Below are 16503 nucleotides of genomic sequence, written 5' to 3'. Positions count from 1 at the left end.
CATGTGTTGAGGATGGATGATGAGGAAGGAGTGAAGAGGGCTTGGAAGGAACCTGTTAGAGGAAGAGGATCAAGAGGTAGACAGAGAATAAAATGGCGAGATAAAGTGGAGGATATAGAGAGAAGAGTTTGGTGGAGGACGATGCCTTTGATAGAAGGCAGTGGAGAAGGCGCATCAGGCAACTGACCCCTTAATGTAGTGATAGTGGTGGGAAAGAAGTTGGAAGCAACCAAAGGAATAGAGGAAAAGTTGAATGCAGATTGCAATGCTGCTGGAACCAAAGTGATGGTACAAAAGACCTTTAGTACCATCTTCAGTGTAAAAGGCACTTGCAATGAATATCCCCATTGGAGTTTGGACTTCAAGACATTGCATATACAACCTATGTATCTTTGTATGTAAATACTAAAAACTATGTGTCTGATCATTCACAGTTATATTTAGCAACGTGTGTTTGTATGAATTAAAACACAAACATTAGCCACATTTTCCTTGTAGGTTAAGACACCAACAGTGCTAGTTTTATAATTATAAGATGAAGAGGACATTAAGCTCTATCTATTTAAGGAGACATATTTAGGTCAGTTGTAACTGTTATTATGGAGAGGTTCAGATTAATTACATTTGCCACTTTCAATTCCTTTCAGGTGAAGAAAAAAGCACTGACATTACTCCTAGTGATTATTCAGTTTCTAGCAATGACTTGGTACTCCTTGTCGTACATACCCTATGCAAGAGATGCTGCAAGAAGTGGCTTTGGCTAGTTGCATTGATGCTGATTTCTTCTTAATGCGAGAGATGTTTCCATAAGAGTCATGATCAGGGATGCTGCTCTTCAGAAATCAGTGATGGGTTTTGTGCCTTTTATTTGTAAGTCGTAAATTGAAAGTCTTCTTGACCTTCAAACCACAGCTACTTGTAGTAATTATTGATCTTTAAAACCTTTTGTTAAATCGTCCTTTAAGGTTATGTGTTCCAGTGATTTATATTCCATACTTAAGCTGTTAATCTTAGAACATCATGTTAGATACTATGCATGTTGGAGTTAGAAAAGAAATTTTTGTCTGATCTTACTTACTTACTTATAAAAGTTTCCTTTTGCATTTTCCAATTGTTGCCTTCCTACAGTATTACTATATCCATTTTTAGAAGATTACCGTATCAACATATTTAAGGTGTAATGTGAATTTATCTTTGAGATGTATAAGTGAAAAAGTTATTCAAGAAGGATTAAAAAAGTTTTTTGCTTAATACCTTAGTTCAAGGATTGTGTAGAATAAGATGCCCAAATGTTTCAGCATACGTATTTGAGTTTTGATCTTGACATAGTACTTTTGATTTATTTAATTTCTTTTGTGTGAGACAATTAATATAATGTAGTACAGAATTAAAATACTAAATGTTATAGCTTTACTGTTTTTTTACTATTTGATGATGCTAAGCCTTATATAATTCATAATTTTTTTATGTATTTGTTATAATTATAAGAATGCCATAAACTCTTCAGTTGAACTGTACAATATTGGTCAACTTATTGTTAATATGAAACATTTTGTTATCAGTAAAAAGAAGTTGATGGATAAAAGTCTGTTATGTTTAAACATTTGTTAGCAAGAAGGCAAAAAACTGCAGGAAATACAATCTTAATTTTGTGTTATAGTTCCAATATTTAGGATCTTTAAATAAAAGAAGATTTTCTTTTAGATCTATTACAGGCCAGCTAATCCTTGCAGACCTGATGCTTAAAGTACAAAATCAAATTTTTGAGAGTAGAAAGATAAGTTTTCTACTATTTTTGCATTAGTTAGCAAACAATATAATGGAGCTGTTGTAGCTATAAATACATTTTTATAAGTTTTATATGAAAAGATGCATTGTAATAGAAGTAAGTGTGTTAAGAGTCAAGAGCTTAGTCATTGACTGTGTTGAAACTTGTTGCACTATATTTGCCTTGTGGCTCTTTCCTTTGCTTTTTCTTGTTGGCCCCACTGATGAACTTATACATTCCTTCAGTCTGTTTACTGTGTGTACAAAGGAAAAAGTTATAACAGAAATGTAATTTTGGAATTGCTGACCTTTAAACAAGTTTTTGAGTAGAAATAATTTGTAACTTTTCCTCCATTCAAATTTTGAAGGTAAATGCAGATAGTTTAGTGCTTGCTTATTCCGTACCAAACTATTGTAGTTCTCCTGTGCACTAAAGTTTGGATGGGTGGATTATGGAATTTAGGGCATAGCCCAAGCGCTGGGACCTATAAGATCATTCAGCGCTGAAATGAAAGTATGACTAGATGGAAAAATGAGAAATGAAATGAAATGATAAAAACTGATGACAATCCTGCACTTGAATGGGACTGTACCTGAAGTTTGGTTGAAGTTGCTGTTGCAATGTTTTTGTCATCTTAAAGATGATGTTTCTCAGGAGTTGGGGAGTTCCTGGTGCAGGTTTTATGAAGTTACCATTGATTGAAGAAAAAGCAAGCTGTCCAAATATACATTTCAACTACTGCTAACTGTTATTGAGTATTTTCCATAGTTAATTTCCTCTGATATTCCATTATGTACTACATCTATCTTTTAAAAAAATCAGACATGGAAAACTATTCTTTAAAATCTTTGTGAACTGAAAACTCGATATATTATAAGCCAACTTGTAATGATTTCTATAATTTAAACAGCACGAACTTGAGTAAATGCCTGGAACGAAAGATTTTAATGGCATTCCTGGTAAATTTAGTAACTGTTAAGCTTCCATCTTAAAGGCATATATTTTGATTAAAATGGTAGATGCACTATGTGCATCAAGTCTCATTTATTATCATTGCTAAACCACTTTTTATGGGTGCTGTCTACTATACTTCTTGAGTGGGTCACAGTAAATGAGCCTTTAGGTAATTTTATGATTTCATTTGTTTTGTTTTGTCATTTCCCTTGCCACATTCTTTCCTATCTGTGCAACATCTTGAAATTGTTCTTGCTTAATGAATTTTTTTGGGCCAGCTCCATGAAAGTCAAGGTATTTTTGTCTTTATAGTTTGTTTAAACTAATATAATGACGTCAACAGACTCAATAATTAATCTGGATCACTCTTGAGAGCTGATGTGTATATTAGGCTTTTGCAGATTCTTTTATAATATTCTCATGATTGTTCTAGTTACTGATATTTGTTCTTAGCCTTGTATACATTTAATCTGTACAGAATCTATACTTAATAAATATGTACTGTATACCACTATCTGAATCATCTTGCAGGCGATGTAATTAAATTTTCTAATTAAAACTGCATTATTAATACTAAGTTTTCTCATTCTGAATTAATGTATGTGTTATAGATTCTTTTGTGATAAAAGATGGGGTCAGGTTTAATTGTTAAAACAAAGGCTGTAAATTTCTTTGATAGTACTTGCTTTGATAAAATGTATGGGAACTTTTAAAGCCTGCTGATTCTCCAGTAGCAGATTTCTTTATCATTAAGTCGAGTTCAGTTAATAACCCGAACTTATGTGAGGTTAGGTTCCGGACCTCCTCGTGTAAAGGAATTTTTGCCTAGTTTGGCAATGTCTCTAAAAATGCAAATAAATGCATACTTCTATTTATGTTTTTTACACTAAAATATGACTGTAATCATGCTCCCTAAAATATTAAAGCTAACTTTTAAATGAAATTGCAGTTACTGTAATTTCATTTAAAATTTAGCTTAATACATTACCCTTAAAAATAGAAACAAATGGTTTGGTAAAAATAAAGGAGGGTGTGAAGATCACATATGTACAGTATTTCTCTCTTCTTTCCCTCTTCCAACCAACTGGATCTATTTTTAGAAGTCTTCTCAACCACTTTGAAGCAATTCTTATTCTGTCTCTTTCTCTTTGTTCTGAAATTCCTTTTCATGAACAAACAGTGCTTTTTATTGGACTAACGCCACTCTTAGTTATGTCGCTAACTACGAGAGAGAAAATCATTGTCTTAACATAAGTATTAAACTAACTTTTAAATGAAATTAAAGTGTAAAAATCATTGATCGCTTATTGGCAACCCCTCTCCCTCCCAGTCACATTACTTGACATGTTTGACAGCTATGGACTTTGAGCTTCTGGAGGTAAAGACAAAGATGAGGGCAAAGAATTCTTTATATGCATCATTTTGTCATTACAGTTATATTATTATTATTTTATTATTATTATTATTATTATTATTATTATTATTATTATTATATGAAAATATTAATAAACATATAGTAGATGTACCATAAAAATTCTCTCATCTCAGTAAGAGAGAGAGATAAGAGAAGAGTTGTTCTTACTTAAAAGTGGAAATGGAAAGGTTATTTCTTTAATATACTATCACATACAAAAATTTTTGTAATTACAATTGTATTAATAAATGTAGCACATACTACATGTACCATAAAAATTCTCTCATCTTGGTAAAAGAGAGAGAGAGAAGTATTCTTTTTATTATTTAATGCTATTCAATTACTCATAAAAGCTTGAAAACTTATAAATTACTTTAAGAAACTAAACAAACAGTTTTGCAGGGTTTCTCCAGGTTTCGAAATGTTGTATTTGTGTTCGCGTGTCTGTGAAATACTCGCGTATGATAATTAGTTAGGTCCAGTGAAAATTTCGCGCTATTGTGAATTTGCGCAACTCGAATCACATAAGATTGAAGTATTATTACTGTAAAGTATTTTGCAACTTATTCTTTAGCAAAAATTTTTTTTTTTTTATCAAACTGGAGATTTGGCTTTTTGTCTTCCCAGGTAATGAGACTCGCATACAGCTTGGTTTGAACTATGGAAAATTTTAGCTTTATATGTCTTAGCTGAACTTTGTAATTGGGTCTCTTAGGTGATCAACTCTTTAACTCTCTTAAGCAGTTGCACATTTTCTTCACTTAGGAAGGACAGTGACTTATTTGGACAAAGGGGTCTAGAGCTCAATTGATTGGGAAATCATTCTTTCACAAAGGGGGAAGATTTTACATACAAAGTCCATAGGAAGTTGGAGAATAAGTGCCTTCAAGGGTGGTATAGAAGAGAAAGTATTATTTTTAAGTTCTTCCAGTTTCAATTACTTATACTTAAAGGTCTTTTTGAGATACTCCACCTTACTGTAGAGTGTCGCACCACAATATACCGTTTTCCAAAGTCCTTTTTATTCAAGGTAACCTGGTAATTTTGAATTTAATTCTTCCATCATACAAGTAGTTGGGAAAAGTTATGCCCTACAACTGTCTCTTGTAAATATTTACATATTCCTTTATGTCTGTATAAGAAAACTGCTGGGCTACAGTATTTCACTGTAGCCTACTTATGATTGTTGTTAGTATATAATTTTTTCACTTGATATTGAGTTATTAGAGTCTATGCCATTATATATTTATAAAATAAACAGTAGTTTATAAAAACTGTTGTTGCAGTGTTTTCATTTTCCAGTTTTTGTTTTGGTTGTACATTGGTACCTCGAGATACGAAAGGCTCAACTTACGAAAAACTTGAGATACGAAAGCTAATACGAAAAATTTTACAGCTCTACATACGAAAATTGTTCAAGATACGAAAGGTTGTTGCTGTAAAGTCTGAGATTCGTCCGTGGACCACCAAAAACAATTTTGAAACTCGCTCGCCGCCAAAATGAGTAGACTCGCCACCATCCTCCTGCTCTCCCATTGGTTCCTGATGCTAGTCACCGCCATGAGATCCTTCTCTCCTATTGGTCAGCATCCCTCCCATCATGCATCTACTACGTAGCGGCGTGCTTCCTCGGCCACTGCACGGCATCATCTGTATCGTACGCACACTGTATTAGTTCGTTCTAACGATTTCGTTTATTAACGTAAATTCGTTAGTGATTTAGTTGTAGTAGATACTTTATTGTGTTGTGTGAGAACTTTACTCCATACTTATACGTACTACATAACATAATTACATACAGTATATACATAGTCATGGGTCCCAAGAAACTTGAAATCACGGAAAGAAGAGGATGCTCTCTTTGGAAATGAAGATGGAGATTATCAAGAAGTATGAAGCTGGTATGCGATTGAGTGTGATCGCCAAGGAATACGACCGAAATCCGTCGACAATAGCACCACCCTTAAGCAGAAGGATGCCATCAAAGCAGCTACACCTTCTAAGGGCGTCACTATTTTGTCCAGCAAGAGGACCCACGAGCACGACGAGATGGAAAGGCTTCTTCTTGTCTGGATAAAAGACAGAAATCGCTGGCGATACGATAACGGAGATGGCAATCTGCCACAAGGCCAGCGCTATTTTCGGCAATTTGATTGCCAAATCGCCCAGGCCAAAGACGACGGAGGAGAAGGGACATCTACGCCAACCCCAGACTTCAAGGCTTCTCGTGGGTGGTTCGAGAAATTCCGTAACGGACTGGCATCCATTTGGTGGTGCGGCATGGGAAGGCTGCCAGCTCAGACACGAAAGCAGCTGAAGCCTTTAAAAAGACGTTCGACGAGATGATGACCAAGGAAGGCTACAGTTCTCAGCAAGTCCTCAACTGTGATGAGACTGGCCTTTTTTGGGAAAAAAAAAATGCCTCGTCGGACGTACATCACGGAGGAAGAGAAGCTACCCAGGCATAAGCCTATGAAAGACAGGCTTATGCTCGCACTTTGTTCGAACGCCATGGGGATTGCAAGGTGAAGCCCCTACTGCTCTATCATTCCGAGACTCCTCGAGCAGTTCAAGGAGAAGCTTCCAGTGATGTGGAGGGCTATGCGAAAGCCTGGGTAACGAGGCTTTTGTTCACGGAGTGGGTAAATCTGTGTTTCGGCCCGACAGTGAAGAAATTCTTGGAAGAGAAGCGCCTCCCTCCGAAATGCCTGCTGGTATTGGAAAATGCCCCTGCTCACCCTCCTGGCCTCAAGAAGATATCCTAGCGGAGTATTCCTTCATCAAGGTTCTTTATCTTTCTTCTAACACCACCCCTCTCCTCCAGCCCATGGACCAGCAAGTGATATCGAACTTAAAGCAGCTGTATACGAAACATCTTTTCAAGAGATGTTCCGACATCATAGATACCACAAACCTACCTTGCGTGAATTTTGGAAGGAGCATTTCGATGTTGTGATATGCATCTGACTCATTGACCAAGCTTGGCAGGAGGTTTCAAGGCGAACCTTGAATTCCTCGTGGGGAGGAAACTGGCCTGATGCCGTACCCACCCGAGACTTCGAGAGATTCGACGTGGGCAAACTGGCTGGGGGGGCAGCAGACTTCAGAAACAGTGTTGACGATCCTGAAACTGTTTTTGCAACCGATCTTGACGAGATCGTTACACTCGACAAGTCCATGGGGCTGGTCGTCGACGAGGATGACATCAACGACCTTCTTGAGGAGCACCAAGAGGAGCTTACGACAGATGACCTGAAGGAGTTGGAGGTCATGCAACATAACGTCGTTCAACGAGGAGTTCTCTAGCAGCGGCGAGGACGAGGAGGACGAAACCAATGACAACGGCAGAAATTTAGGATGTTCTAGCTGCTTTTCATAAAGTGCAATCATTTGTGGAAAAAAAGAAAAAAGCACCCCGAAAAGGTCGTATGCTTGCGCAGTTCGATGATGCTTGCCTGAGTCGTTTCAGGAACATTGTGAAAAGTAGGCAGAAGCAATCTTCCTTGGATAGTTATTTTTTAAAGAGGCCTTTAGTACTAGCAGGAGTAAGCAAAAAGGAAGAACCAAGTGATACTAAAAAATAAAGTTGAAAGTGGTGATGAAGTTGAAATTTTGTAAAAAATAAAAAAAAATAAAGTATAAAAAAGTAAAAAAAAAATTGTGAAAATAAAAAAAAATAAAAAAAATTTCAATTTATTTTGTTTTTTGTAAAGTTAAGTGTTACAGTTTGTTAATGTGTTTCGTAAAGTTTAGTTTATGTATGTTTCCTTACATTTTTTTATGTGTTTCGTAAAATTAAGTGTACGTATGTATCTGCCGTTTGTCCTCCTCCTCTGTCGCCACTTTCGGAGATAGCCTCACTCGAAAGGTAGGCTTTCCCACATTTTACTACATACGTACAGTATTTTCTTGTATACCATGTACACTAATAGACTTTATTTACAGGTAATTAGCAGTACGTATTAAGTTAGGTATTGAATGGTCCAAATTGTAGTACGTATTTCATGTTTATAGGTCAATTTAGCTTATTATGAAATTTACTGGGGTGTTTTTATGGAGGGCTTGGAACAGATTAGCCATTTTGCATGTAAAATGCGGTCCAAGATACAAAAAGCTCATGATACGAAGGCCGCCTCGGAACTGATTAATTTCGTATCTCGAGGTACCACTCTACTTAAAGATCTTTGCTTATACACAAAGAATCTTACTATGTGACTACACATAACTTATTATTATGATTAAATCCCTGAAAACATTCGCAGACTCTTAAACATTTTCAGTTTATCCTGTTAAAACAATAAGGTTGCAATATATTGAATTAGATCAGTATGTTCTGTTAAAGAATAAACCTTCAGGTCAGCTGTATGAAGTATGTCAAGGGCAGCTGCAGTCCATGCCATCTGTGTGCCTTACATGGTGCACTGTAATCATTATGTACTATACATAGCTGATAGAATCCCTTCGGCCCTAACTGCTAAATTACAACTTCACTTGACTGTACAAAAATGTTTTTATGTTCTGTTTCCATCGATACTCATATCCTTTACACCTTTGTTATTCATTGGGCTCAGATTAGCGAAATTTTTAAGAATATCTGTACTACTTTATCTTGTCTTATCCCCCTTATTTTGGGACAACGTTGATGTGTGAGGGGCTCTCGAACCTCATGAATTTCTTCATAGGCTTGAACATAAGAGTCCCATTTAAAATTCTATATATTTTGGGTTAATATTTGTTGATTTTTCTTCTTTTCTTTTTTTCAAAATTTTCCAAATCTAATAAATAAGAAAACATATCATAGCTTAATGTGAAGTGAAATCTGAAGCTAAATAGTGAGAACTGTGATAGATCCATCATCAACTCGACTAAGGTAGAGAAATAGGTAGCATCATCCCCCATTGAACGCTTTGGTAACACAAACCAAAATAGGATTTTTACCTGTTTGTTTTCTAAGTTTTGCTATAATAAAAATAACTTTGCAACCTTAAAGGAAAGTTTAGATTTTTTTTAAATTCCTGATACTGATACTGACAGTGATTAAAAAATAAGAAAAACAATAAACCAAGCCGCACTTGAAAACAACTACTTTGTCCTGATTGGCTAGCCATCAGTGACATCACTAAGCTACCCCATTTATACCATGATCAACAGCTTTCAGTAGTAAAAGTGGGAAGACGACCTTTTTAACCATGTTGACATTTTAACATAGCAAAACTATGGTGTCTTGTGCCGCACGAATAAAAATAACATAAGGAAATTTGTACATTTTCATATCTTTCCAAGAAATATTTCCGCAGGGGATGTCATAACTGTAGTATGATGGCTTCCATTTAGCAGACAAATTTCCGTGAGTCAGGCTTGGAGTAATTACAATATGATTTATGTCAATTACGGTTACAATTATAATTACAGCCCTATTATCAAATTACAATTGCAACTAAAATTAATATTACGTAAGTATAAATAAAGAAGTACAATTACAATTACCTTGTGGCGGGATCACAAGCTTAAAAAAAACAGTGGCAAATCCCCCCCACATAAACCTAATCACTCCAGCTGCCAAACCCATCCTCAGTCACACTTTCCTCTTTACACTACAGAATACAAGCAGGACAATTGACCTACACCTATACACAGAATAAAAACAAACACATACTTAACAACCACTCCAGATACTCTGGGCTATGCTGTGCGGTCCGCCGGTCAAGGTCACTGAGACCACCAACTACACAACAAAACCAAGTACCACAACACAACAACAACAACAACCAAGGACCGCAACTCAACAACACAACACCCAAGGACCACAACCCCACAACTCAACACACAGCAAACAACAAGGAACTCAACAACTCGGCAAACAACAAAGAACTCAACCACAACACAAGACCACTGCACAAACAATTACTAACACAAAAAAGCAACACACACACCCACTAACAACACCAACAACAACCCTCAACCATAACAACTCACATATAATCCAACAGGATCTTACATACAACTCAACAAAAACCTCATAGCACAACTACTCTTAAGCAACCAACAACAATCAGCAACAAACCAATAACACACTACAGTAGTGCCTCAGGTTACGAAATTAATCCGTTCTGAAGCAGCCTTCGTAACCTGATTTTTTCGTATCTAGAACTACGTTTTACATGTAAATTGCCTAATTCATTCCAAGCCCTACAAAAACACCACAGTAAATTTTATAATAAAGCTAAATTGACCAATAAACAATGAAATAAAACGATTTGGACCATTCAGTACCTAACATAACCATGACTACCTGTAAATAAAGTGTATTAGTGTACAGGGTACAAGAAATACTGTATGTACATGTAAGTAGTAAAATGTGGAACCTTACCTTTCGAGTGAGGCGATGTCCGAAAGTGGCAACAGAGGGGGAGGACAAACGGCAGAAAACATGAACACTTAACTTTACGAAACATTAAAAAAATGGCAGAAAACATTAACACTAGACTTTATGAAACACACTAACAAATGGCAGAAAACATTAACACTTCTTGATTGTCTCCATCTTCATTCACCATAGAAAGCATCCTCCTCTTTCCATAAACTTCAGCAACATTCTTGGGACCCATGGCTAATAACGTAAGTAACTGAGTTCACACACAACACAATAAAGTAATTTACAGTACAACGAAAGCGAAATCACCTACACGAATTTACATTAACAAACAAAATCTTTGTGAACGAACGAATTCCAGTGTTTACGATAACGCTGCCACAAAAATGGTCAAGGAATGCCTTTACATAGAGGCATGATGGGACGGATGCTGACTAATAGGAGAGCAGGATCTTACGATGGTGACTAGCATCAGGAACCAATGGGAGAGCGGGAGGATGGTGGCAAGCCTACTGAGTTGGCGGCGCGCTAGTTTTAAAATTATTCTCGGCGGCCCAGGCAAATCTCGGACTTTACCCTTTCACAACCTGAATTATTTTTGTATACAGAAGCAAAAAAATCTTCGTCTATGCTTTTGTAACCTGAATTTTTCGTAAGTAGGGACTTTTGTATGTACTTTCCACAGACTGCTGCCAACACTACTGATTATCATGGCTTCTGACTAAAGCCTCCCTAAGACAAACTCAAAACACAGAACTCTGATCTCTAACAGCACCAGCAGACAACCCAGAACTCACCAACAACCAATTCAGTTGTTAACCATCCATACAGCAAATTACACCCACCCCCCCCCCCCCTCTCTCTCTCTCTCTCTCTCTCTCTCACACACATGTTTCAAATGGAACTCCAAAACTCCTCCATATTTCCTCCCCTTTACATTTGACAACGTCTCCTTACACTCACAACACCCACACTAAATAGCCTTCCACAACACCCATGGATGCTCGGACGCAGGCCCCCTGGATCTTGTTTGAGGGGCCTCATACACACACTCAGTTACACCGCCATCAACTTCTCCCAGACCACTTCCAGTCTGACTACCATTACCATCTCCCTCACTAAGATCCTCCCAAATCCCATTCACTATCTCATCTACCCCATCTAACTCTTGTCCGAATATCTCTCATAACTCTGCCACCAAATCACTTACCTCATTTCCATTCCTGCCAAACTCCCAAAGAGACTCATTTATACTGCCAACTACATCCTTACCACCTGATTCCCTTCCTGGTGAAACTTCACTAAACCCTGACAATTCAAACCCACACACACTATACATATTATTCCTCCCTTCAAAGTCATCCGTATTACATGCCTTATCCACCATTTTTACGCTAACACTAACCCCTCTATCATGCAGCTCACGTTTCTCCCTTTCCTTACCTTCTTCCACTTTCTTCCATACTCAACCAACACCAACTGCCAATCTTCCAGACCCATTTGCTCACTAACACTTGGCTCACATTTATTCACCCTCAACCACTCACTCATCACATTCTCCCGAACATACTGTCGCATGCTAGAGGACCCATCCAACTGAATCCCCTTAACACCTAGTTTCCCGAATTCCCAGCCTGACTCTTTCGCCTACACACACTCGCCATGTGACCTCCCATTCCACATTCAACACACTTCGCACGCTGTTCTTTACACATCCGAGCATAGTGCCCGTTCTTCCCGCAGTTGCTGCAAACCACATTCATACAGGTACCCCGACATCCACTAGCTATGTACCCTACCTGTCTACGCCTATAACATTTAATATCCCTATCTTTCTTGCACTCACTCACTAAATGCCCCATTTGCCCACACCCGAAGCACGGTCCTAACGTCCACCGACATTCATTCTTCTTGTGTCCTGGCTTACCACATCTATAATACTGCTGCTCTCGCTCACAAGTAACTGATCCTACTCTTCCAAACACTCGCACTCCTATCTCTTTTTGGGCTAACTACACTAGCGTTACTTGCCCTAACGCTCCTATCTACCACTCACTCTACCATTTGTCTCGGCCCTTCCAAAACTGCCTCCCTATAGCTTTTAAACTGGTACAACCTCAGCTACTTCCTAACACTAACACTTCTACTCTCTTTCATACACCTATCTAGCTCGTAATCTTCTACTATTTCTAAAATGTTGTTCCACGTCAATCTTTCATTCGTCCATCGCATTTTCTCTTTATCCCTTCGTCCCCAAACTTTTTCCTGGCTAATGTTTCTAACCTACATACATACATTGACAACGACTCACCAACATTCATTCTTGCCTCTTCAAAATCTTGCTTTCTCCTATATCTAACGCTACTCTTTATCCTCTTTGCCTGTTCTACAATTCTGGCTGTCACACACTCATACGGCACATTCCCTACACTCATCATTACCCCATACATACTCAACAAAAATCCTGTCAAAAAGCTACCCAACTCTCTTGCCCTGACTCTCTTGTTATCCCCATACTTAGCCTCACAATACTTCTCATACACCTTAAAAAAAGTCCCCTATGTCCCTACTACCATATTCCTCGTATTGTGCACATTGGGGTACCTCTCAAATATACACAGCCTTTCGTACTTTATGCTCACTCTCACTCTCACTTTCGCTACTTCCATTCTGACCATTCTTTCCCTCTTCCGAATACAGCGAATCCACTTCCATACTCACGTCCATACTTTGACTACGCTCTTCTTACCTTTATTTCTACCAACCTGTTTCCACTCACCACTATCTAAATCACTCCCAGCCCCTTCCCCAATGTATTCAGTCCTAGTCTCATATTGTCCGTCACCCTTACTAACCTTCTTTCCCTTAGTCTCCTTCTTTTCCTCAACCCCCTTCTTATTCTTGTCCTCAGGTTTATCCTTATCCTGTGTCTTCCCCTTCTTTCCCTTACCTATCACAACCAAATCACCTTCGGCACTCGTACTCTCATCCACTCGCTCTTTCACTTTCTTTACCACTCCTGGCCCGTCACAAGACCCTGGAGGCCTACCTCCTACAGCTCCCTCTCCCATGAATCCCTTCATCATTTCCTGCATCATCTCTTGCACTGCATCCATCATCACCACGAATTTTTCGTCCATTTTCTCAACCATTTGCTTTTCCGCTCCTTTGACTTCTTCTTTCATTTCCACTTTCACACTTCTTAGCATTCCTCTCATTTCCTCTAAATTGCTCTTCAGCTCCTCACACTCTACCCTCAACCTCTCATTCTCCACTTCCAATCTTCCCTTAGCTTCCCTTGCCAACCGTAACTCCTCCTTCAGCCTCTCTATCTCCTTCAATCCTTCCATCCTCACCTTCTCCACCAATCACACAACTCACTACCCAAATCGTCCTGCAGCTGTTGCACCAACAGTCCCTGTTTGGGTGCCAAAAAATAATGTGTCGGGATCACAAGCTTAAAAAACAAGTGGCAAATCCCCCCCACCATAAACCTAATCACTCCAAGCTGCCAAACCCTCAGTCACACTTTCCACTTTACACTACAGAATACAAGCAGAACAATTGACCTACACCTATACACAGAAAAAACAAACACATGTACTTCAACCACTCCCGATACTCCAGGCTATGCTGTGCTGTCCCTAGGTCAAGGTCACTGAGACTCCGCCAACTACACGACAAAACCGAGAACCACAACCCCCAACCCAGCAACATAACAACAACCAAGGACCACAACTCAACAATGCAACACCCAAGGACCACAACTCAACAACACAACAACAATCAAGGAAAACAACCACAACTCAACAACACAGCAAACAACAAGGAATTCAACCACAACAGAAGACCAATGCATAAACAATTACTAACACAAAAAACAACAACCGAAAAAAGCAACACACACACTCACTAACAACACCAACAACAACCCCCAACCATAACAACAAACATGTAATCCAACAGGAACTCACATAAAACTCAACAAAAACCTCATAGCACAACAACTCTTTAAGCAACCAACATCAAACCCAACAACAATCAGCAACAAACCAATAACACAACACTCAAATAACTTCAATGCCCTCAACATTTTCCACAGACTGCTGCCAACACTACTGATTATCACAGCTGCTGACTAAAGACTCTCTAAAACTCACTCAAAACACAGAACTCTGATCCCTAACAGCACCAGCAGACAACCCAGAACTCACCAACAACCAATTCAGTTGTTAACCATCCATACAGCAATTACACCCTCTCTCTCTCTCTCCTCTCGCTCTCTCTCTCTCTCTCTCTATCTCTCTCTTCTTCTCTCCTCTCGTCCTCTCTCTCTCTCTCTCACAGACGTTGTCAAATGGAACTCCATAACTCCTCCATAACCTAAAATGTGTAAATAATTACATTTCAATTAAATTACAATTAAAAAGCCTGCAGTCAGTGTACAGCCCTGGTGTAAAGGGGGCATGTCCTAACCAGGCAAGAGATGCCGACGAGTCAATTTCCTTCGCTCCAAATGCAACACTTTACTTTACCCACCAATGTTCAGAAAATTCAGGGCTGCAGTTTTGAGGAATTTCCTCTGCGAGTGTGGCTTTCTGGTGACATCTGGCAACCCTCCATGGCTTTGCCTTTTTGTTTTATTATGAAAATAAAGTTATAAAACATATCCTGCTTATCTATGCAAATGCATTTTATTGAAAATCTTTATTTTTCTTTGTCAAAAATACTTTATGCTAAGCTAGTGACGCATAGTTTATTTACGTCACGAAAAATAATTCTACATTGGAAAATATGCAGTCTAACCATTAAATTTAAAGCATTCTAACCATTAAACAAATCACAACTAACATAAAAAAGAAGAACTGCGTATGGGGACACTGCTAAAAGCCACAGTTGTGAAGGAAAAATGGCATCGTGGTTTGGATCTGTTTTTTGGGCGGAACCAGTGATGCCAACCCCTCCAACCCTACACCCCCTACAGGAGATGAGAAATTACCCCACATAACTGAAAATGACCCAACATTCTGCGGCTATTGATCTAAACCTACCTTGTTACAATTACCCTACACTTGAAAATAAAATTTTGCCCTGCTGTCTAAGATTTTCCCCAGATTACCCTACGCGTAGGGCAATTACCCTACAGTTGGCAACACTGGACGGAACTATTCTGTGGAGTGGGACCATAGGTTCTAGGAATAGAACTCTCAGCATACAATCCATTTTGCCATAATGTGATTAGGATGGGGATAATGTATATCGTAATACTCCTAGCCCTAGTAAGCGGGTTTTGCTTACACTTGGGCTATACTAATCATGTTATGCCATCCCCTTTAGTGGTAGGGTAAGGATGTGGACATTTGGGAGTCATTTCTTACTTGTGTCATTGGCGAAAGATTCAACTTCACCTAAGGCCAAAGATGTTTTTCAAGATAAAGATTTTTTTTTTTTCTCCAATATTTTTGTTTTTGATTGATTGATTGGTTATGTCTATGAAAACTGGTGTCACAACATCTAGGTTATTTTCATGATTAGTGAACTTGAAGATTTGAGTACCCTGGGCCCCATGATGGAAAAACTCCAGCATAGTTAATATTTTTTTTTTTTTTTTTACTATCTTTTTTCAAAAGTATTTGGCTGTATCGCATTGACAGTACACTGCTTGTTGTGTGTACTTGACAGACTGTTGGAACTCTCAAAGCCTAGAAACTCCATGCTTCATTCTTGGCTTATTCTGTCGTCATGTAAGTCTTGTATTGTACATTCTTACAGTGAATAAAAGCCAGCTAATTATGAAGATATCATCTTTGCTTCCATACCAACCAAGTTTTAACAACGGTTATGGGCCCAGCGCAAGTGAAGATGAGAAGACAGTTAACCGTAAGCTAGGATATGGAATCATTTTTGTTTTTGGGCGGATGTGATTCGAGGGAGCGCCAAGTATAGTGATAGGCTGCTTAATGCAGAGCCTTATTAGCAAGGGCAGAGTTGTAT

At 38.4% G+C, this 16503-nt stretch overlaps 1 protein-coding gene across 1 annotated transcript in view; it reads left to right on the top strand.

Moving 5' to 3' along the window:
* Nucleotides 1-764, top strand: part of LOC135224772 (vesicle transport protein SFT2A-like) — a 62070-nt gene extending 61306 nt beyond the window's left edge. The window contains 1 exon segment of the mRNA XM_064264096.1: nucleotides 648-764. Coding sequence (XP_064120166.1) covers nucleotides 648-764 — 117 coding nt within the window.
* The last annotated feature ends 15739 nt before the right edge of the window (nucleotides 765-16503 follow it).

The sequence above is a fragment of the Macrobrachium nipponense genome, chromosome 12 (genome assembly GCF_015104395.2).
Source record: "Macrobrachium nipponense isolate FS-2020 chromosome 12, ASM1510439v2, whole genome shotgun sequence".
Taxonomy (NCBI): domain Eukaryota; kingdom Metazoa; phylum Arthropoda; class Malacostraca; order Decapoda; family Palaemonidae; genus Macrobrachium; species Macrobrachium nipponense.
The sequence above is the reverse complement of the archived record's forward strand: the minus strand, read 5'-3'. Positions and strand labels throughout refer to the sequence as shown.